At 34.4% G+C, this 24,179-nt stretch overlaps 2 protein-coding genes across 2 annotated transcripts; both read left to right on the top strand.

The window, feature by feature from the left end:
* Positions 1-5,257: 5,257 nt before the first annotated feature.
* On the top strand, positions 5,258-11,250 carry LOC111438165 (shaggy-related protein kinase kappa-like). Its single transcript, XM_023076115.1, has 13 exons — positions 5,258-5,450; positions 5,991-6,229; positions 6,405-6,497; positions 6,571-6,630; positions 6,722-6,994; positions 7,460-7,534; positions 8,538-8,594; positions 8,681-8,821; positions 8,894-8,944; positions 9,364-9,459; positions 10,161-10,244; positions 10,327-10,429; positions 10,835-11,250. Exons 2-13 carry the CDS (start codon positions 6,065-6,067, stop codon positions 10,921-10,923), a joined length of 1,287 nt encoding a protein of 428 aa, XP_022931883.1. The 5' UTR covers positions 5,258-5,450; positions 5,991-6,064; the 3' UTR covers positions 10,924-11,250.
* A 2,704-nt stretch (positions 11,251-13,954) lies between these two features.
* LOC111438167 (26S proteasome non-ATPase regulatory subunit 7 homolog A-like) lies at positions 13,955-19,826 on the top strand. Its single transcript, XM_023076119.1, has 10 exons — positions 13,955-14,252; positions 15,011-15,103; positions 15,197-15,278; positions 15,462-15,558; positions 15,711-15,786; positions 15,873-15,931; positions 16,145-16,267; positions 18,903-18,960; positions 19,053-19,138; positions 19,226-19,826. Exons 1-10 carry the CDS (start codon positions 14,066-14,068, stop codon positions 19,295-19,297), a joined length of 933 nt encoding a protein of 310 aa, XP_022931887.1. The 5' UTR covers positions 13,955-14,065; the 3' UTR covers positions 19,298-19,826.
* The last annotated feature ends 4,353 nt before the right edge of the window (positions 19,827-24,179 follow it).

Raw genomic sequence — 24,179 nt, forward strand, 5'->3', positions numbered from 1 at the left:
TTGATTTTCAACTCCTTACTAGATTACTAGAATACAAGGGATCGGCACCACCTACCATACAAGCTTCAAATGATGGGGTTCGTCTCAACTACTTACCGTGTCCAAGGCACATTCTTCCAACATGTATTCAAGAATATGATGTAGTAGTTCTGTCTGTGTACTAGTTTGAGGTTAAACCTCCATTGAAAACCTAGATCTTGGTTTGATACTTTAGACAGTGGCAATATAATAATTTCCTCCAAGTACATCGTACTCACTTATTTACTAACTATGTGGCCTTACCTGACATGAAGTACATTGACTAGTATGTTGATAATGACCCAAATCATGGTGAAGTCTTTTCTTACCTTTAGCAACCTCCAAATAAAACTTCATTGGCACATCCTTACATCTCCATTGTGGAATACTTACGGGATGTCATAATCATGAGGGTTTCTACCTAGGTACTTCAACTTGCTGACAAGTCAAACAGTGGTTTATGTACTCCACCACAACCCTCTACATATCAAGTCAACAACAACAACAGGTCTCAAGATTTCGGTAGATCTCTGCATTGCCTAGATGCACTGTAATTGTTGAGCTATGAGCCTTTGCTAACAACTCCAACTCCAAGTGTCATGCATATACGACAACTACCTTCTCTATCACACATTGCTAGCGAAAATTTGCTTTTGTGCCGTACTCTTCCCAATATCATAGGGCTCGTATGTCCTCAAGCAACACCCTTCTCAAGTGTGATCCAAGGTTTGTCTCGACTTCCCTGCTTTGACGCTTTGTGAGTAAGGGTATTCCTTCACAGTTAGCGTAAATGCCTCATAGATAACAAATAATTGGCTTGCCTCTTCACACCTCATAAGATACACTTATTATTGATTCTTTCCTTAATATTGATTGATGTGTCATTGGCACCCATGTTGGCGTTCTGGGATATTGAATTTCTTGTCTCGTGATGGTCTTATTAACTCTTGATCATATCATGAGTCTAGTAAGGTACTGCCCATGCCTAAACTTTTATTCTATGTACTCTTGCAGTCCCTCACCCTTCCAAAGTAGGTTTATAGAGCATGGATTCTATTCAAGTTACGTGGCCATTACAAAATTGCACGGCTACCAATCGAGACAGTAATATAATAAGTGACACCTTACTAATCGAGGTGCAGGTTGTGAATTCGTGGCATAACGAAAGATAAGTGAAGTACAATGTGATTGATCTTAAGTCTATACATCATACTCTAGGGAAGTTCGACTTGAGTACGGAGTTTGACAATTTTCTCTTATAATCATTTCTTATTGTTATAAAACAACTTTGTTCTACTATACTCCTCCAATTAGTTTCTAATGATCCGTCATGGTTTAAGTTCTCTTTTCATGGGCAACTAATCATCTAACGCCTCATCGTGTTATGCCCAAGCATAAACACTTCTCCTAGCACTGTGGCTCTTGCGCACGATCCATTCTCTCTTTGAACAATCAAACTCTTCTCAGGTATGCTTTGTGTTGCTAGTTCATCACAAAACTCCACTAGGACATCATTCACAATTGACGTCCCATTAGATGTCGAGGTGATGTGTCTAACTTTTTTAAAATTCAATTTGATGTCATATCAACATTGACAGACTCAGAATATCTCTGGTAAATTCTATTTAACCATCCAAGCAAATGCAAAAACTATCCCAAGGGATTCGTAAAACACTCCAAGTACTCTAACCACCATTTACGAAGTGATTTGTTCCTTATCGATTTTATACTTAGCTTACTTAAACTCACCCCATCCATTATACTAATTATTGCTCTAAATTAGCCACATTAACCTCGTTTGTCATATCGTGAGTTTAGGTCCTTCAGTGTTGAGCTTACGAGTAAGGTTCATCTCAGTCCTTGTAAAATATTGAATCAGTAGAGATATTCAGTCTACACTCATCTTAATTGTCTTAGAGAATTGTCCAACCGCTGCTACTTTATTATTTCAACCATCCATTTTGGCTCATGCCTCGATCTTGGTTGAGATAGTACTTGGTTGTCTAAACTCTAAGGGTGTTCCAGCTACTTTTGAATGACAGATTCATGTAGATTGTTTGTAACGACCCTAATTTTCTATTGACCTAGAGTCCCTACCATATGGATGATACAACTTCTTTATACGAAAACATTCGTTTAAAACAACTTCATGAAACGATGTCAAAAAAGGGTCTTAAAACAGTACAAAAGAAATATTTGAAGTAAATTAAAATAAACCAAGAAAAATGTTAAAACAGGAATAACCTATACTAACCTACGATCTACGAAAATATATGCAACTACCTTATTCAAGTTCCATGGTTTTTAATTGCAATGCCACCATCAACCGTACACGAGTGCCTTGCCTTTACCTGGAATATAGAAGTAGCACATGACTTGAGTATTTTAATAAATAATTCATAAGTGGCCTCACTATTGGAGTCAGTGAATGCAAACACATACAATCATGATTAGAGACCTATCATTTAAAACCGTAGTCTCTCAGGTGGCCTCTAGTTCAGACAAAGTGGATGTGTAGTACTTCCCGACACATGACCTACAAGTGTGAGCATGGACCTAGTAGACGGGCTCACCACCCCATGGGCCTGCATGGTCGGAATAGTTGGCTGTAGTCGAATGTCCAAAGATACGTCATGCCAAACATTATGTTATCATTATCAACATAGTGTATGCGTCCGTACTCATCATAAAAGGGGAAGTATACTGATGTAAATGAACATACTGCATGAGGTCCCAACATTTTTCATAGTAAATAAATCATGTAATACAACCCTCATTTTCTTCATTTCATTTCATTTCATTTATAGCATAGCCTTCAAACATGTCTTGGGGGTTGTACGTCTTAAATCTTCTTATCTCAAAACATTTCATCACATGTCATACTACTGAGCATATCATATCATTACAACATGTCATATTATACAACACATCATGTCATACCACCTATCACGTCATGCAACATATCATATCATATCATATTCTATCATTCAACATATCATATCGTTCAACCTATCATATTCTTCAACATATCGTATCATAAACACAATACAAATATCAAACATATAACACGTGCGGGGCCACTAGGCACGTGTCATCATGCATAATACAAATCTTTTAACCATACCGATAGTAAAGCTACTTACTTGGTTGGCACGTGTCATATGTATACTAGCATATGCCTGTATGTTATGTGGTGCATGTTTTATTGGTTATAAAAAATATACGTTTTGGGACCGAATATATGCATGCATGTTATGATTTATAAATATAAAGAGTGTAAGAAGGACTACACACTGTGTATATCGTGTAACCAACCACTAATGGTCACATGAGATGATTAATTATTATTTTTGTGATAAAGGGTACACATTGTGTGTATCGGATAACCAGTTGCCAATGGTCACCGAAGAGTGATTCCTGAAAATGATTTTTAGTGAGTACATTACACGTTGTGTATTTTGGATAATCAACCACCGGGGTGCCTCGATTTTGATTGATTGTTATATAATGGTTTTCGTATCTGATCCTACTCAATATTTTTAATACTCACCATGTTTTTAGAATGACTTACTATATCGTATTGCTAGCAGGGTGGAAAAGTCACCATGGGGCAACTCTGACATTTATATGTTTTTCTCTTTTTAAGAAGTTTCTTGTTAGAATACTCTTAACCCTACTGGAGGGACGCCTCGCGAGCCGGGCTGATAGAGATGAGACCTTTTGACGAAGTCAAGTCAATTTTGGGCCACCATTGCAATGATCAGGCCCTATGGAGTAAAGGGAAGTCTGTACGTTGTTACACTCCCGTTTATGGAAACTAGTAGGGTTGTACGTTGCTACAACCCTACTAGTGATGACATGTACAAATTGCTAACTTTGATCAGTCAAAAATCAAAATTTTCAGAGATTACATAGAAATTATAATCCAAATCAGAAGGTCACGTGAGTCATTGACTACCCAATTAAAAACTTCCTAGGTTGACGACTTGCTCTTTTTTTAGCTCCTAAAAAAAATTATACGTGAAATCGATAATTTAGTTATTACTTGTTACTTGCACTTATTCTTGTGAATTTTACACTATTTTACTATATACATTCCCAAACAACCACTATTGACCATTGTTGACGTTGAAGTCGTTAACTTCTCCTCCCAAAAGTTGAAACTAATAATGCATTCTCTTTCTTCTTCACCTCCCTCAACAATAAGTGATGGACTAGTTATGAGCTATCGGAGACCAAAATATGCCCTTCTAAACATGTTAATCCGTTAATTTATTCTTAATTAAGAAAGTTGAGGTCGTTAAGTATTTTGAATCGTATAATATATTTATTTTATTGCAGAGTACAATGGTATATGTGATCGTAAAGTTAATTGTAAAGTACGATAATGCGATGGTCACTATGATGATATCCTTCGTTTGAATCTGCAAAAGGGTGTTCATGGGTTGGGTTGGATCAACCTAACTTAATCCAATCCAACGGTAAAATATTTTGGTTGGGTTAGTTTGAGTTGTTCAAGTTATTTGTTTAGATAAATTGATAACTCAATCCAATTTAAACCATTCCAAGTGAGTTGATCAGATTTTTTAGCTCATTAAATTACCTTATTCATCGAATAAAGAATCATCTCCTCAAGAAAAAATAAGATTCAGATTACTTTATTTATCAAATATTTTAAGATAAGAACACTTGTTTAAGATTTGAATTACTTAAATAGTTCGATTGATCACGTCCAACTTGAATGATTCTAAGCATGCCATCTAAATTACATGAATTTCAACCTCTTGTGATATTTGAACAACATTTTCTTTTCATCTTCCTTTTTTAGAGTACCTCGAGGACAGATCCCGGGGTGAGGCTTGTAACTCAGAAAATTAGAGCATATGGCTATGAACCACAGTATCGAGGTTCGAATCCCTCCTCACCCACAATCGGCCAAAAAGGGAAGGACTTTTCCATCTAAAGATAGGAAAATCATGATCGGGATAGCGGACCGAAAGCTGTGAAACTTGGGTGTGGGTCTTTTTCGAAATGGAATGATCTTATCTTTTCATTTCTTCTTTCGTCGGAGGAGAGAGATTCCGTTGTAAATTAAATCTCGAAAATTTCATTAAAAAATAAAAATAAAACCATTTTAAAGAGGATTTTCACCGCTAAAAAATGTTGGAGAAAAACCATTTCAACAAATAGTTTTTCATTTTTAATATTATTTTTTTCGTTTTTTACGAAATCACAAAGCTCTACAGTCTCTGTCATATACCTCAATGCACTTCACGCTAACTGTGCAAATCCGACCTCCACCCCCCCCACCATGTACGCTCCATAGAATACAAACCAGAGCCATAGCCCGAGAAAAATCCACCAACCAAACCTTTCATCGGGAGCTTATGATGAACGATCATTACTTCCAATCGCCGGCGAAATCCTCCCAGGTTAATGTGCTTTCTCAACGATCTGCTTCAATTTCCGCTTCTCTGAGCTTTCCTAGGGTTTATTTGCCTAATTCGCCACGTTCTTTGCCGATTCCATTCCAGAATTGTATCGATTCTATGTTTTTATCTTATCGCTTTTTTTCATCCTTCACTTTGAAATTAAATTTTGGGTTTGGTTGTGGAAGCGAAGGCTGCGTGATTGAAGTTTAGATCCGACCGAGTGTGTTCGTTTTATGGGTTCAGTCTTTGGGCAGATCATGCTTGATTTCTTATTTCCATTCTGATTCTGATTGTTACAAAGACCCCTTTTCGGTGTTCAAAGGAAAACGAACTATAATGGACGCATATCGTTCGCTTGGAATACTAAATAGAATAATCTTTAAGTTTCCGGAGAATCGTAATCGTCTTTTTGATATCGCAAATATTTATGTCCTTCGATCTGTTACCATTTATATATTTTATTGAACTTTTGTCATCGTTTTTTTTTTTTTTTCACTCTTCTTATTTCATCCCTAACTTCATTTCTTGCCATGTCAATAGAAACCTTTGTACGTGGGTAGTGTGGAGTGAAGGAGTACAAAGACCCGTGATGGTAATTAATACCAGTACTCCTAATGAACAGAGATAACAAAATGGCGTCTGCGAGCCTAGGAAATGGGGAAGTTGGCAGTTCTAGGTCTATCAATGGCTTCAAGGGTTCATCTGGCTCAATTGACTGGCTCGGGAGAGAGATGCATGAGATGAGACTGAGGGATAAAACAGACACTGACGAGGAGAGAGTAAGCTTCTGGATTTTGGTTGTTTATATTTTCTAGCTCAAGTCCTGGCAGTTTAATGAAACTCTTGCAATCTTTCATTGCAGTAGCTTTACCCAAGCTATTTGTTGTATATGAAAGCATGGCACCGTTACTTCCCCCTTTTTCTTTTGGCATTTTTATGATTTCATTCATGTAGGATAGTGAGCCAGACATCATTGACGGAGTGGGTGCTGAAGCAGGGCATGTGATAAGAACCACAATTGGTGGTCGAAATGGTCAATCTAAGCAGGTTGGAAGTGAAAATGTTACTGATGACGATGTCTTAATTGTTCTGTGACATATGTTTTGTTTTGGTGTGCCAGACTATCAGCTATATTTCTGAACATGTAGTTGGAACTGGTTCTTTTGGTGTTGTTTTTCAAGTAAGTATAAATGGTATCTAATGCTTATTCAATGTTTCTTCCGTGAAACTTCATAGTTGAAAAACTGAGGTAACCTGGTCACTTTTGATAGGCAAAATGTAGAGAAACTGGAGAAATTGTTGCAATCAAGAAGGTTCTTCAAGACAAGCGATACAAGAATAGGGAGCTGCAGATTATGCAAATGTTGGATCACCCAAATATTGTTTCCCTTAGGCATTGTTTCTTTTCAACAACAGACAAAGAAGAGCTCTATTTGAACCTCGTGCTTGAATTTGTTCCTGAAACTGTCAACCGTATTGCAAGGAACTACAGCAGGATCAGTCAGCGAATGCCCTTAATCTATGTTAAACTATATACCTATCAGGTATTTAATCAATAATAATTTGTAGTAGATTTGAACTTTTGTCTCTATAGCTCCTTGTTGCATATGTCCTCTCATTTACAATAGAGTTTGCATGATTAAATTTCATGAATGAAGATATGAGTAATGGAAGTTGTGAATTGTGATTATAAAATTTGAAATAACTTTGGTTAGTTCTGTTATAGTGATAGATGGCAATCATATTTATATTCCTCTGTAGTGTTAGGGCCTTTGTTCTATTTTCTTTTTTGAATTATTTTTATGTCACTTGGTATTAAGAAGTTTCTGCATAGGTGCTCAATCTTTTGGGGCTATAAAAGGTACAAATATATGCTTTTGCATATAACAATGTTACTTATAAGTTAATAACAAACATACATTTTGGTTTCTAGATCAACATTATCTGGATTGTAATGTTTGGTAATTATGCTATTAGAAACTTATGATCATTTGTCTTTTATGTTGCAGATTTGTAGGGCACTGGCATACATACATAATTGCATCGGTATCTGCCACCGGGATATCAAACCTCAAAACTTACTTGTAAGTTTCTCTCACAAGTTTTCAGGTTTAGAATTACATGTCAGACTTATTGCATATGAGCTTAGTATTATGTTTTATATGCTATCATATCGTTCGTAATTGTTTCAGGTTTGCATGTGTTTCTTTTTTATGCTGCCTTAAGAATTAGTATTAGTTTCATTATGGTGTATCTGATACCATGTGGGTGGAAATAAGGTTGTGATGTTTGGATTGAATGTTGATGAAAACTCTAATGTGGGGCTTAGAGCTTTTCTCGCATGACTTTGGGACCTGTTGGTTAGGTTTTTGAGAATATTCCTTTATTTTACTCATAAATAATTGAGTTCCTACCGTGTTATCTCTTACATTTATTATTATTATTATTTGCCTTAGGGTAGCCTATCTTGCCTTCTTTTCATCTTTTATTAATTTTATGACGAAAGTATTATTTTGTTATCCAAAAACACTGAACACGAGAAATGAAACATGGTGCAATTTTAAAAATTTCCTAAATTTGAGATTATTTTTGGAATTTTGGAAAATTGATGGGTTACCAGTGCTATGAATTTTGGTAAAGAATTTCAACACTACTTGATTGAATCAGTTGTAAATATTACTTATAAAGATGATATTATTTTGCTCGATGGTTGACTTAAGGTGGAAGGTTTCATGGGATACATCTTAATGCTATTACTATCACCTATGAGTACATGATTATGTTCTGATCCCTTGACTGTTGCTTTCCATATAAGGAGCTGGCCCTTGTAGTAACTTCTGGTCGACCATAGAATTTGGCTTAAAGTCTGGTAATGTCTGTACGTTCACCTATTATACATATTTCACAAATATTTGATTGGCTGGGATATTAAGATCAATGAATTTATTAGATGACTGGATTCATATGTTTCTGTCCATTATTTATTTTTTCTTATTTTAGTTTTGACTACAGAAAGTAACAAAAAAAAAACAAATGGATTACTAAAATGTTTTTGAGTGATGCCTTAAGACAAGCGTTTGGTTTCAGGTGAATCCACATACACATCAGCTCAAACTTTGTGACTTTGGGAGTGCAAAAGTATTGGTAAGTACCTTTTGAACCATTTATGGAGTGGGGAACTGTTGTCTTTTTCCTTCTGAATTTATTTAATTTGTTTGCCATTTGTTCAGGTAAAAGGGGAACCTAATGTTTCATACATCTGCTCAAGATACTACCGCGCTCCAGAACTCATATTTGGTGCCACTGAATACACTACTGCAATTGATATATGGTCAACAGGATGTGTAATGGCCGAGCTACTTCTTGGAAAGGTGGTGTATTCAAATAACTATATGGATCTTGCGTGTCATTCAAAATACTAATGATTCTGATAACTTTTGCAGCCCCTTTTTCCTGGTGAAAGTGGTGTTGATCAACTGGTTGAAATTATCAAGGTGGGTCTATCTATTTATCACCTCATTTTTAATTTTTTTTAATTTTTCATATTCATTCTAAGTTCAAGTCTCAAGTGGATATTGGGACAGTCCCCTAAAGTTGGTGGGTTTGCTATGTCATTTAAGATTGTGAAATTAGCTCCAGTACATCTTGGTATTACATCTGTGGTATGTATTGTTGATTAAGAGAATTAGTGGGGGCTTTAACTTCTCGATTGGATGATATTATCTTGGAGTTCATGTTCGGGTAGGTCTCCTGTAGCTCTTATGATTTGATCATTTATTGGGTTCATTTTTATCGTGGTTCTATGTTATTGAAGGAAATACCTGCCTATCATATGTCTGAATTTGAAGACGGGTTTCATTTACAAAAATAATGTGTTTTAACTGTCATTTCAACATTTCAATCACGTACACAGGTTTTGGGGACTCCAACCAGAGAAGAAATAAAATGCATGAATCCAAACTACACAGAGTTCAAGTTCCCACAGATTAAGCCTCATCCCTGGCATAAGGCAAGTCTATGTTTCCTCGCTCTCTTCCAAATGCTTTCAATGTAATTTTCCATCAAGTTTCAAGAGATTAGCATCTACTTCCAAACAAAGGAGGCGTACTTACTATCACGTTTTGGTTCATTGTTTCATACACAATTCCTTTCACAATTTCAACCTCCAAGTGTTTCTTTTTTAATGTTGAATAATTTTACTTGGTATCTCAGTTGGACTAATGATGTATCATCCCCTCCTCAGCCCTTTTGTTCATTGTCCTCTGCTCTTAAGTAGTTACAAAATGCTCAACCTTTGGGGGCTCACTTCTAGTAGTATCATTATGTTGCATGCCCGAGAATGTTCATTCCTCACTAAAACAAACAGGTGGAGTTTGCCTAGTAGCTTGTGCATAGAATCAGTTAATTACTTAAAAAGGTACAGTAGTTGTGGTTTTGGAACACTGGATAAATTGCAGGGGGCAGGCTTGCACATGCACTCTAGGGCACTTTGTTTGTCTGCTTCAGCGCTGCATGCTTTTAATTTGTTTCGTACTGTTCTGTTCTTCTCATACTGGTTTTCTAATATTTAGGGAAAGTTGCAGTTATTTCTTTGTAGTCGTATGTTATTATTTTAACATTGTTATTTTAAAATATCCTTACCTAACAGAAAAAGAGGAAACTGAATTGACTTGCTATCGATATTTATTTGAATACCACAATCATGGACAGGTTTTCCAGAAACGTCTGCCTCCTGAAGCTGTGGACCTTGTATGCAGGTTTTTCCAGTATTCACCTAATTTGCGGTGTACTGCTGTAAGTTCAGCTTCCACTATTTTAATTTTTCCTGGATGTAAGGTATTATTCATTTCTCGTAATATTATGTGGTTTACTTCAGCTGGAAGCTTGTGTCCACCCCTTCTTTGATGAGTTAAGGGACCCAAATACACGACTTCCTAATGGCCGCCCACTTCCTCCATTATTTAATTTTAAACCTCAGGGTGAGTAAGCAGTTTTACCCGTTTCTTTGTGCTATGCTGTCTAAATGCTGCGGAGATGTTTTGTTTGTACAATTATTGACTAGGTATCTTGATCATGTACATTGACATGGTTTCCATTTAGAAACTTAGGATGCTGTTTCAACCCAATATTGTAGGACGCATGGGATCTCATAATTGGATGAAACCGTTTCAAGGAGTGAAGTTATATCTTGATATCTATTTTGCAGCACTCATTACATTTTTATCACGATTTTATGCCTAGGAAATTTCTGTGATCAGTCCATTACGGATCTCTGACATCTGATGAATCTATTTCTATAATCAGACATGTTTTTGTTCAATTTACTCTTCACCTACTTTCATGCACGCTTCTCATGCTGAGGTTTGGGTTGATTTGTTTGGCAGAGCTTGCTGACATACCACCTGATACTGTTAATCGACTTATTCCAGAGCATGCTCGCAAGCAGAACTTGTTCATGGCATTGCATACTTAGCTACAGATCAGAAGTTTCCATTGCTACTGCTTTTCATTCTGCTCCAAGTCCTGCTCCAAGTTTGGTCTTTAGACCAGAATCCACCTTTGCTCTATATCTATCATCGGTCGGTGCAATTTCTCTGAAAAGACATTAGCAGTGAACAATTTGAGAATTCTGAAGCTCTCCGTTTGCTTGAAGAAGATATTTTTGTATTTAAAATAAAGACAAATAATTTATGGTGTATATTTTTCAGTCAATCAATACCCGATAATGTGGTTTATGGTACCTCTATGGCTTGTAATGGTTTCTCTTTTGTTCAATATTGTTCCTTTCATTTTGTTTTCCTTTAGCTTGTTGCCTTTTCCCTGCAAGCAAGAGATGTTGGTACGATCTTGAAGGAAAAAAAAAAAAAAAAAAGAGTTCTAACAGCTGTGATCTTTCCTTTGCTATGTACTGCTCAGTTTTTGAACTTTGACCAAGGTAGAAGCAGGGCGGAAATGGTGGTATGGACTGGACAGGAACGTATTCGGAAGGGATTTTGTCATATTTTTTACTACTTTGCTAATGTTTTTTGATTGATTCTTTTCCTTCTCAGGTTTGTCTCACTGTCCCACTTCAAAACATTACAATGCAAAGATTGACAGACCAACTAGAATGGTTGTACATGGTAATTTCCTCGCTCATTATTTCTATTGCCTTGCGTTTCAGATAGAAGTTCCTAAATGATTGTACCATAATCCCTTCACCCCTTCCTCTTCTGAAATTATCTGAGAGGTTGGAATAATTGAGTAGTTAGGAGAGGGGAGGGGGTAGAGGGATTTTGGTACAAACATGCAAACGTTTTGGATTATATGTATGCTTTGTATATCAGTGGAATGTTGTGGCAGATGATGATTCTATACGTTAGATGTAGGGGAGAAATTATACATCCAATGAGTATCGTCTTTTCCCTTTCCTCTTCAAACACCTAGAATGGTTCTGTTTCCTTTATGAGTATCGTCTGTTTAGATCTGAAATAACTAATTTATGGTTCTGTTTGTAACCTTATGGTAAATTAATTAGTTGATTTATGCCCTAAACTGGTGCTTCAGAAACTTACTTTCTGAAGCATAGGTTGCATGGTCGGTTAAAAATAGAGAGGAGAATGATTTGCTGTGTTATTGGCTGTCTGCATATGGGGGAGGGGTTGGAATATTTAAACTGGCTGTCTGCATATAGGGGAGGGGTGGGAGTATTTAAACTGGCTGTCTGCATATGGGGGAGGGGTGGGAGTATTTAAACTGGCTGTCTGCATATGGGGGAGGGGTGGGAGTATTTAGAAGTCGGGTGGGAGTATTTAAACTTCTAACCTCTTTGATCGAGAGTATACCTTATTATCTTACTCTTTTTTTTTTCTTTTTTTTTTTTCGAGTTATACTTGGTAGGGGTGAAACATGTCAATTGAACTGACCGTCAGAAGTGACATGTGTTGAGTTTGAATTGGCTCGCTTCGAAACAGGTCAGGTTGGTTTCAATTTTTTATTTTTATTTTAAGAGTCTTTCAAGTTCTCAGAACTCTATTTCTTGGGAGAGAAAGAAGGGTAAATAGGAGGCTGAGGAGGTCAAAAGGGAGTGAAGAGAAAATGGGCTATGTAAATCCTGTGAGTTTTGAAGAAAAAGAACCTAAGCTTGCAGAGGGAGAAGGTGCCGGTCGGCATTGGGGCAAGGCTGGGAACTAAATCAGTTTGGCTCGGTTTGATTAAATTCGCTTAAAAAACCGACCCAAATCAAACCGAACAGATATGGGTTTGGTTCGTCGGTTCGGTCCTATTTCTTTCACCTCTATTACTTGGATATGTAAATAGCTTGCTAATTCAACGAGTTCAACTCAGTATCGTTCTCGTGTTTGAGTTGATAGGGTCTAATATGCTTTTCAAGATTCCACACAACGTAGGATTTTACCTCGAGTTGCCACCCAATATTGTGTCTTATAACCGTAAGGGTCGTGACTAATTTTAAATTTTACAAGATTTAATATTTATGATAATTTCTTGCGATTGGACAAAATTGATATGTAAACCTTCAATCAAATGGGTTTTCATAAATATATTATAACTTTATGATATATATATTTAGGAAAACTGGACTATAATCTTTGAAATAATAAATCGGTAATCTATTCATTAAATTAATAATTGTACTTTAAAAAAATCTCCATATTTTAAGAATTAAAACTATTTTTTTCTTAATTTCAACAAGATGTGTGATGAGAATATTTGGAACTCTAGTGAAAAATATATATTTAATTAGCAACTATAATATTAATTTATGAACATAATAGTGATATATTTATTTATTTATTTAAAAAATTGACAAGTGTATAAAGGAAGGTGGAGGGATTTAATTCTCAAATTTAGTCGAATAAGCATTGCTTTTAGCTAAACCCTAAAATTTTAAAAATAAAAAAGTAGATATAAAAAATAAAAATATAATATAGTTTAAATGGAATAGAAGTTTTTTATTTTATTTTATTGCAGAATTTAAACAAAAATTGTTAAAGTAAATATTTATACAAATTTTGGACAGTAGAATGAAAACATGTAAATTAACTAAATTTTCTACTCCAATAATATAAAAACGAATATAACTCAAATTGAAATAATTTTAAAGTTTTAAGATTTGTATAAATATTTTTCAAATTTAAGTTTTTTTTTTTTTTTTTTTTTTTTTTTTTTTTGAATTTCAGTACAAGTTAGATGAAAATCGGAAAATAAATACAATTTTCAAAAATTAAAAATTAAAAAATTAAATAATTATATCATCATTCTTCTTTTTACTTTTTTGTTCTCTAAATTATATATAAAACATTTTTAAATAATTATTTTGAGATATTAAAATATTAGAGGAAAAGTCGAGTAGAGTCTCGACCTGTATGTAGGGATAGTTACAAACATAGGGATAATATAAGGGTATTATTGTAATTTCAAAAGAATACATCATATTGGGAGACATTTTCCCACCAATTGAGATCAAGAAACGCCATACAGAAAGAAAAAGAAAGCTCTTCAACTTGGAGAATACCAGAAAAAGGTTGAGGACCATAACTGCTTGGTGAAGAAGAAAGCTCTTCAAAGAACATCGGCGAGCAAAAGCATCACCGGACGGCGCCTGAGATTTCGCCATGGACGTGGTTAAGTCGCAGCAAACATCATCACGTCCCATTGAGAAAGTAGTTGTTCATCCTCTGGTATTGCTCAGCATTGTCGACAACTTCTACCGAGTTGCCAAGGACACCAGTAAACGAGTTGTTGGAGTTCTACTCGGAAGTTCATTCAGAGGAATTGTTGATGTCACCAATAGTTATGCAGGTCTGTATTTCGTTTTCTTGGCAACTTGCTTTGGTTCTTGTTTTCGAGTTTCTTTGCTTGGATTTAAGAGGTTCTGGCTTGGTTTGGTTTCCGAGGAAATGTTAAAATGGTTGTACTCTGTATGGGAAACTAGGTCTCTGTTATTAGGAACTGCATTAATTTAGCGCTACTGATTGTTATCTGAAGTAGGATTCGGGATTTTATGTGAAATTGTGGTTTGCATTGAAGCAACTTTGGTTTGTTGTTGTTGTTGTTGCTGCTGCTGCTTGTTATTAGGACTTGCATTACTGAACTTGAGTATTGCTTTTGTATGAAATGGAATTCTTCTCCTGTTATCGTTAACTAGATAAAACGCCATCGAGTTTGAAGTTGAAGAAGCACTTTTCTTGATAATTTTTCTTGGAATTTCTCTAAAGTGAATTTTCATTGATGGTTGAGATTGTTAAATTTGGGCTCAAACCTCTTGGCTGCAAGTGCTCTAATAGTTAGTCATTTTCGAATGTATCTGTAATTGAGACTAATCCAGGTCTTCTAGTCATCTATATTTAGTTGTCGGGTTCAATTTTTGCTCGAGTTCATTTGTGTGCTAATTTGTTGAACGAGTTTAAACATTTCTTTTTTGAGAGAGATTTTCTAGATTTTGTTGAGAGTTATAGAACATTTACATCCGATTAGCCAGAGGTTCTTCAGAATTGTAGCACATTTCTAATATGCGAAGTGTCTGACTGTATTTAAATTATATATTCGCATCATTTCAGTGGCCTTTGAGGAGGATGAGAAAGACTTTAGCATATGGTTTCTTGACCACAACTATCTTGAATCTATGTTTTCAATGTTCAAAAGAATAAATGGTTAGTGTTTATTTTTAATTAATATCTTTTAATTTTTCTTACTTACCTGTGTTCAATTTGAATTTCTAATTATCATCCTGTTAACTGTTTCAGCTAAGGAGCACATCATAGGCTGGTATAGTAGTGGTCCAACATTACAGGAAAATGATTTAGATATTCACCAATTGTTCCACAAGTAAGAACACTTATCTGCATTTGGTTTGAATATTTTGAATAAAGTGATGTGCTTCTATCTTTACATGGGGAGCCGTACTCAATATGAATTCTTGTAATTCAACTTTGATCTATCGAGGATTGATAAAGGATGTGCATAATCGATGTTTGGTTTTCTTTTTTTAATTATTCTTTTCTGCTACAGATATGTCCCGAATCCTGTTTTCGTAGTTATTGATCTGGAACCCGAGGATCTTGACTTACCTACCAAGGCCTATTGCGATGTTGAAGAAGTTCAGGAGGTATAGGCATGTCACTCAGTTGTGTATTATAGCATGAAAATTGGAGTAAAATGATTTGAAAGATGGATCACGATAGTAGGAAGACTATGAGAAGATGTAGTAAGGAACAATTGTACTCTTTTAAAGTGATTTTAATGCCTCATATTTCACAGAATGCTACTCAGAAGAGCCAAAAGATTTTTGTGCATGTGCCTTCAGAAATTGGAGCACACGAGGTTGAGGAAATTGGTAATTCCCGTGGGACAGAAAATTGCATTTCTATTTATGGGGTATCTCATGTAAGAATTGAATTTTCTCACCCTGCTCATCAACAGGAGTTGCACACTTACTAAGAGATGTTAAAGACGCCGCCATCAGCACGCTTGCTACTGAGGTCTGTCAGATTACTTCCATATTCATCTTTACACTTCACCTTTACTTCAAAGTGTGTGTGTGTGTGTGTGTATATTGATGAAAAACTAAACTTTCATTGAGAAAAAATGAAAGATACCTCAGTATATATCAAGTAATTGGGAGTGCCTTATGGCTCACAAAAAAAAAAAAAAATAACGGAGAAATTTGAGTTGAATGAAGTTTCATTTTGCAGGTTTCTGGAAAGCTTACAGGTCTAAAAGGTTTGGATTCAAGTTTGCGAGAGATTCGCAGTTACCTTGACCTTGTTGTGGATGAAAAACTTCCTATAAATCATGAGATTCTATACTATTTACAGGTTCAATTTATGACATGTCCACTCTGCTTGCCGTCTCATTGTTTTTTTATGCATTCCCATATTGTATTTTTATTGAATACAGTACAAGATGTATTTTCTATGTTATAAGTTGGAAAGAAAGGTTAGAAGATAAGACATACTCCCCCTAGACATACCAGCATATTAAACAGAGTCTTAATTCCACTTACAACTACAGTATATCATGCCTCTATGTGAAAACTATCATCCTAAAGAGGCTTTAAAATATCACCCAGACTGAGGAAACAACTTCAATATTATGTCAGTAACCGGTGAGACTTTTTAAATTCTCTTCCAATGCCCTATTACGTTCCAACAACATCTGCTACTTACTAAGCTGAATGAGCCCATTGTTCTCGAACTTCTCTTATTCTGTGCTTTGATTGTTTTCATGGTATGCATCTTGTCTGTTATATTGAGATATGATTTAAAGTAGTTAAAATATGATTTAAAGTATTGAATTTAAAGTGGTTAGATATGATTCAAAGTACCAAGGTTATAGGAGATTGTGAGTAGATTTGAATTTATCTCGGATTTTCATAATTTACTATTTCTAGTTAGTGCTATAAATATTAGAATTGCTTAACTCCGGAGAAAACAATAATAAAGCATTGCAACTTTTATCTATTCCTATCTCTTTCAATATTTCTTTTCCCAATAAATTTGATATTAGAGCCAAGTTCTTTATCAACGAAGTGAATGATTATATTTTTTCACACAACGAAAATGGTAGTACTTGATTTTTTTTCTTTGCACTGCTGTTACCTATTCTTAATGGTGAGAAATATGAGTGGTGGAGCATCAAGATGAAGACCTTGCTCAGATCGCAAGAGTTGTGAGACTTGGTGGAGCACGGGTTCGTTGATGTATTAGAACCCTTCAATAGAAGAAAAGGAGAGACTAAGAGAAACCAAGAAAAATGATGCCAACGCTCTATTCATTATTCAGCAAACAATTCATGAGACTATTTTTTCCCGAATTGCAGCAGCAACCATATCAAAGCAAGCATGGTCAATTTTATAGAAGGAGTTTCAGGGAGATTCAAAGGTCGTAACAGTGAAATTGCAATCTCTAAGACGTGATTTTGAAACTCTGCTCATGACAAATAGCGAATTAATTGCTAACTTTTTGTCAAGAGCAATGGCAATAGTCAGTCAAATGCGTACCTATGGAGAGAAAATTTCAAATGAAACAATTGTTGCAAAGGTGTTGAGAAGCTTAACTCCAAAGCTTGACAATGTGGTGGCTGCCATAAAAGAACCTAAGGATCTATCAATACTTTCCATTGATGAACTGATGGGCTCGCTTCAGGCTCATGAGTCAAGAATCAATAGATCATCAGATAGGAATGAAGAAAAGACACTACAAGTGATGGAGACAACCAACAATGAAAGCAATGAAAGAGAAAATATCCATTTAGCAGGTAGAAGTCGTGGAAGAGGAGACTTTCGCAGCTTCCATGGTGATAGTGATAACAGGGATAGATGGAGAAATGATGGACAAAGGCAGTTCAATATAAGGAGGGTCTTACAATGTTACCATTGCAGAAGGTCCCACACAAAAGCTGATTGTTGGTATAGAGATCAACAAATGAATTTCACAACAGAAAATGAAGAAGAGGAAGAAAAGCTTTTCATGACGTGTACTGGTATTAATCCAAAGAAAGGTGACTTATGGTTTGTTGATAGCTGATGCTCGAACCATATGACAAGTACCTAATTCTTATTCCAAGAACTTGATGATACGCAAAGAATTAAGATGCAACTTGGAAATATAAAAGAGATGCCGTCCATTGAGAAAGCCATGGTAGAAGAGATGCAGCCATGGTAGAAGAGATACAGTCCATGAGAAAACCATGGTAGAAGAGATACAGTCCATTGAGAAAGCCATAGTAGAAGAGATGCAGTCCTTTGAGAAAGTCATAGTAAAAGAGATGCAGTCCATTGAGAAAGCCATGGTAGAAGAGATGAAGAGATGTAGCCATTGAAAAAAATGGAACATGGGATATGGTTGACTTTCCCAATGAAAAGTTCTATCCATGTAGTCCATTGCGGTGGCCTGTTTATTAGTTTTTTAGAGATTTACAAAAAGAGGTCTATGTAATGCACAAGAGGGATTCATAATGAAAGACAAAGAAACAAAGGTATACAAGCTAAGACACATTATAAGGGTTAAAGTAGACATACTTACTAAAGTTTTGTCAAAAGAAAAATTCTGCTAATTCAGACAATTATTTGAACTTTGAATCAAGGGGAGTGTTGAAATATGATTCAAAGTATAGTATTAAGATTTTAAGAGGTTAGTAGATTTGAATTTATTTAGGATTTTCATAAATTTACTATTTCTGATAGTGTATAAGCCTATCAATATTGAAATTGTGTAACTTTTAAGGGTAACAATAAAGTGCAGCTTTTATATATTCCTATCTCTTTCAATATCCCTTTCTCCAACATGTTATGTATGTTTCTTATAGAATGGATGAATCTACTTCCCCTTTGTTTGTCTGCCTGCAAATAGTGATGCCAAATCTGTTCAGTACATGTTGCTTGGAACAGCCCACATATATATTCTTTGAGGATTCTTAATACAGTGTATTTTCTTGTATCATTGACTACAGGATGTATTCAACCTGTTTCCTAATCTGAATGTGGCTAATTTGGTTAAAGCGTTTTCAGGTAAACTAAATCGCAGCCTTTAAATATGCTGGTCATGGGATAGTTGTGTTTAGCTAGTTCATAACTTGATCTATATCAACCCCTTTATGCAGTAAAAACTAATGATATGTTGCTGGTCATATATCTCTCTTCTTTTATCCGAAGTGTGATTGCACTCCATAACTTGATTAGAAACAAGGTAACATCCTCTTTAATTTGGTGCTTGCTAATATATTCACTGGAATCATGATCTGATGGTTATTATCTCTCATCAACAAATGTAAAGATGTTAAATAAAGAGCACGAGAAAGCAGAGGATGCAAAATCCGCTAGTGTTGCAGCTTCATCAGGAAAGTAAGTCTTATGTTTGCTTGTCGGTTGAAGATACTTATTATAACTGCGGTCGCGGCTTCTTTCTCAACAACTATGCTTCTCCTACATTGCACAAAGCAAGACTCTACAAAAGAACCAGGTGCTCTCAATATTTCTCATTCCTTCTTTGGTTATATGATTTACTTCAATTTTTCTCTATATTTCTCAAAACTTGAACCGCTGATCTTTGTTAGTCAGTGAACCATATCTTAGTCACTAGATTGTTACATCTTTTGTTTTGAGTGGTTTATAGATTTTGGAATCTTAAATACTTTGTTTTTTTGGACATCTTTTTCGCAATTTATGTTTCTTCCCCNCCCCCCCCCTTCAAGTAAGTATTCTTCTTAGATAGTGTGTCAAAGAAGGATAATATGCAATGAAATCCTTTGCATGGAGTGGCCCCTCCAGACTGTGACAATGGAAATATTCTAGTTTTGAAGGTTTTGTTTGTTTAGAAGGCTTTTGAAAAAAGCTGTTGATGCTCCTCTTATCTTTGAATTCAAAAGAAAAAGAGGCCATTTTTTGAATGAAGAAATTTAGCAAATGTTTTTGTTGTTTCTTATATGGACAACCATTTTGATTTTTAACTTCATTTTAGTTTATGTGAATGAGAGGAAAGATTTGGACGCTTGATAATGTGATATCTACTTTATATCTCCTCAAAAAATTGTCAGTGCTCATGTGCTTTTATATAAGACAATTTATGCTCTTGAAAATAAATATCATCTAGTTTCTTTTTTTTTATTATTATTATTATTATTATTTTGAAATTCTCTTTAAAAATATGATTATTTAGTAATAGTTTCTTTGTTTTGCAATTCATTTTTTTTTAATTAGACTTTTAGTTATTTATAATTTTAATTGCCTTGTAAATAAATAAAAAGAAAGTAAATGGGGCTGAGTCAGGGTAGCTATGTGTCGGATTTAATATCTTATGAGCTCGGTTTATAATAAATTTTAATAGAGTTAGACCGTTATCTTATAAAACTAGTTGAGTTGCCTCTTTTAGAAGTTGTAATTATCGTAGTTACCCTTCCCATTTAGTTCCAAACTATTATTAGGGTATAAATTCATTAGAATTGTGGACGGAAATTAAAACCAAAAATAGAATGGAATATAAATGAAAGCCCTTAAATTTAATACGATGAGATGAGATGTCATTTATAAGGAGATGGAGAGTTGAATGGCTGTGATTTTGACACTTCAAATTCAATGAGTCTTAAGTGCTGAGGGGGAAGTTTCAGTGGGGTTTGGTTACATTGGGCCCCCAAGAAAGGTTCAACTCAAGCTACAATGGTGCTCCAATTTCCATATAAATTTAAGACATTTGCTTTTAATTATTGGATTTGCAGCTCCAAAAGGATGAGGAGATTTCTTTTGGATTTTATTTTATAATTATTGATGATACCCATTTAATGCTCTTTCCAACTTACAATTCTTATTGCTATCTTTTCCTCGCCTAGTAGTTAAAGACTATTGGAGTATCTAATTTCATTCGCTCTCCTCTCTTTTATTTTTCGGTGTTAGTGTTAGTCCAATAGAGTACTTTTTATGTTGGTGTTTTTTCCGATCTCTACGTATTTCAAAGCTCCACTAAAAATTTCTTATGCCCCTATCGTACTCTAGTTTGGTACTTTCCACTGGTTCATGTAATTATATCTTAATTAGATTGAGATAGTCTATCCTTAGAGTAACTACTGGCTTCAAAGACTTTTGCTATAAAAAAAGAAAAGGGATTATTAAATTTATTATTCTAAATAAATTACAACTTCAATCATTGATGGTTTTTCAACTGACCTAATTTTCCATGTCATCTAAATTATATAAAAATATTAATCCACTTTTGGTTCATTTTTTAAGTACGGGTATATTTGTCCTTAGGCTTTCAAAATTAAATTATAATATCTCTTATTTAATTATTTAATTATTCATAAAAATAAACTTCTATTGATTTGACTTCTTATTATATAGAATGTATTGCACATATTTTTAATTAATTTATGGACAAAGGTACAGCATTTCTTTAATAATTAATTAATAAAAATAATAATAATAATGGAGGGTAACTTTTTTGAGTACGTAATGGGACAAATTAAAGTTTTGTTTGTCTGAAATAAAATGCCCAATTTGACAAACTTTTCTACTCCCACTTCTTCTCATTAAAATAAAATAATAATTAAAATCCAATTATAAACCTAAAATTAATTAATCCGTCCTTTTGCTCTTAAAAAGTTTTTAATAAGCTTGGGTTTATTTAATCTTCATATTATTATTTTTGTATTTAATGAATTTCTCCTCTTATTTTACTTATTCAACTTGTATGATAAATAAATCATGTTGAATTACACGAAAAATTTATTTAATCTTCATATTATTCTTAATTATATATAAATTTCTATGGTAGATAAGTAAATCCGGTTAAATTACACTATAAATTACTTTTAAACAAGTCTAAATATTTAGTTATGGAGAAATTAAAATTTAAAATTCAAAATTCAAATCTTACAAACTTGACTTTTTCAAAGTTAGAAATTCATTCAAATAAGCAGAAGTTAAAAATTTAAAAGAAAAAAAAAACTACACACATGAAAAATAACAAGTAACAATAAGCTAAGCAAACTAAAAATTAAAATTAAAAAGGAAGAACGAAAAAAACACATGGTAAAAATCAAGAAATTTACCTGACGAATTACAGAAAATCAGTGGTAAAGGAAGCTGTGGGAATCAAAGAGCTGAAGAAGAAGAGGAATTGAAGAAGTGGATGCAATCTCTGACAGCTTCAGCTCTGTGAGATTCTTCCATGGAATCCGACACCGAATGGGATCTGTTGAAGTTAGTAGCGGCGGAGGCCTTTTTTGAACACTCTGACCTCTTTTTCAATGACACGGCGCGGAGAACTTTGGCCACTTTGGCGCCTACGCGGCGGAGGAAACTTTCCGGCGAGAATCTGCCGGATTTTGGCAGCCGGAAAACCCATAACACTGTGATCACCCTTTTCCTGTTTCTTTGGAGAGCTGTTGGCTTGGCGGTGCCTTCATCTGACCTCAAACTCACTCCTCTGCTTGACCTTATTTTTGACATTTTTTCCCCTTTTTTGAGACACACACAAACCAAATATATAGAGTAGGTTTTAGCTGTCTCTCACCATTTTCTCTCTCTCTCTCATTCAATTTTTTTAAAAAGTATAAATTGGGTTGTGTCGGGGTGGGATCGACATCGTTAAAACATTATTTTATGAACCAACACAGATTAGCTCAATCATCAAAATGGTCTTGAAAAAAATAAGAAAGAACGAATTCTGTTCACGTTGGCTACCTACCTAAGATTAATGAAGGTATGATCAAATAATTTTTTCTTTTCCAATTTTTTAGTAAAAAAAAAATCACTTACATAATTATTTTCTTTTTTAAAATAATGAAGGTCAATTATGAAAGTTGTAATTAAAAAAATAATAATAATATTCCTATGGGAATATTTATAATTTTTGTAGTTATATTTTTAAAAGAATAGTTTTTATAATTACTATTTAAAAAAAAAAAAAAAGCTCAAAATACCGCTAAAAATGTCTGCTTGAGGAAAAAGGGAATTGGAGTCTTGCCCAGAAATGGGCCTGCCATATCTTGATGGGCTAAAATTTCGAGCCCAATTTCAGTCTATTTGGGTTCTAAAGCAAAATATGGGCCTAATATCAGTCAGGTTGATGGGCTCTACTCTAGCCCAACTGAATAATATATATATATATATATATATGGGCTCCTTACGGATTAAAAAGAAAAAAAAAACTTTAATTTATTAAGTTAAATGATAATAAACCTCGTATTATTGATCACTTTTTCTATTATTTTTCATTTCTTCCCAAATATAACATTAGGTCATTGGACATCCTGGGGTGGTGGCACAGTTAGCTAGCGCATAGGTCTCATAGCTTCGAGTTATCCTGTGAGGTTGAGAGTTTGGGCCTCTCTCACCCTAAATTCTTTTTTTTTTTTTACGATGTTTTTTACAATAAATTTAAAATGAGGAATAAGGCCCACTGAAAGACTATAGTCAGTTTTTTTTTTAATATTTTTCATTTCTTCCAAAATATAACATTGGGTCATTGGACATCCTGGAGTGGTGGCGTAGTTGGCTAGTGCGTAGGTCTCATAGCTTCAAGTTATTCTAAGGTCGAGAGTTCGAGCCTCTCTCACCCCAATTTCTTTTTTTTTTATTTTTACGATGTTTTTTTTCATTAAATTTAAAATGTGAGGTATCTTTTGGAGCTTTAATGGACTTTGCTCGACATGAGGAATAAGGCCCATTGAAAGACTCTTGTCACTTTTTCTATTATTTTTCATTTCTTCCAAAATATAACATTAGGCCGTTGGACATCCCGGGGTGGTGGCGCAGTTGGCTAGCGCGTAGGTCTCATAGCTTCGAGTTATCCTGAGGTTTCCTTTTGGGCCTTTGATGGAATTGTCACTTTTTCTATTATTTTTCATTTCTTCCAAAAGCATAACATTAGGTCGTTGGACCTCGCCGGGTGGTGGCGCAGTTGGTTGGCTAGCGTGTAGGTCTCAAAAAAAAAACTAATTAACACAATGTTAAACAATTTGTAATTAACTTATAATTTAATCTTTTAATAATTAAAAATAATAATAATTTACCAATAACCTATTAACATAATTAATGGTATAATTATTTATCTGAATTGAATGATTTAATTATGAGACCATTAAATCACAATAATAATATTATTATTATTATTATAGAGAGGTGCAAAATTTTTGAAGGAATAAATATAATTTTTGCATAAATTTGAGCTTTTTTTTTTTTTCAAATTATGACATTTATTAAATATAGGTTGAAAAAAAAAAAAACCTTCCAAA

The sequence above is a fragment of the Cucurbita moschata genome, unplaced genomic scaffold (assembly GCF_002738365.1).
Source record: "Cucurbita moschata cultivar Rifu unplaced genomic scaffold, Cmos_1.0 Cmo_Scf00072, whole genome shotgun sequence".
Taxonomy (NCBI): domain Eukaryota; kingdom Viridiplantae; phylum Streptophyta; class Magnoliopsida; order Cucurbitales; family Cucurbitaceae; genus Cucurbita; species Cucurbita moschata.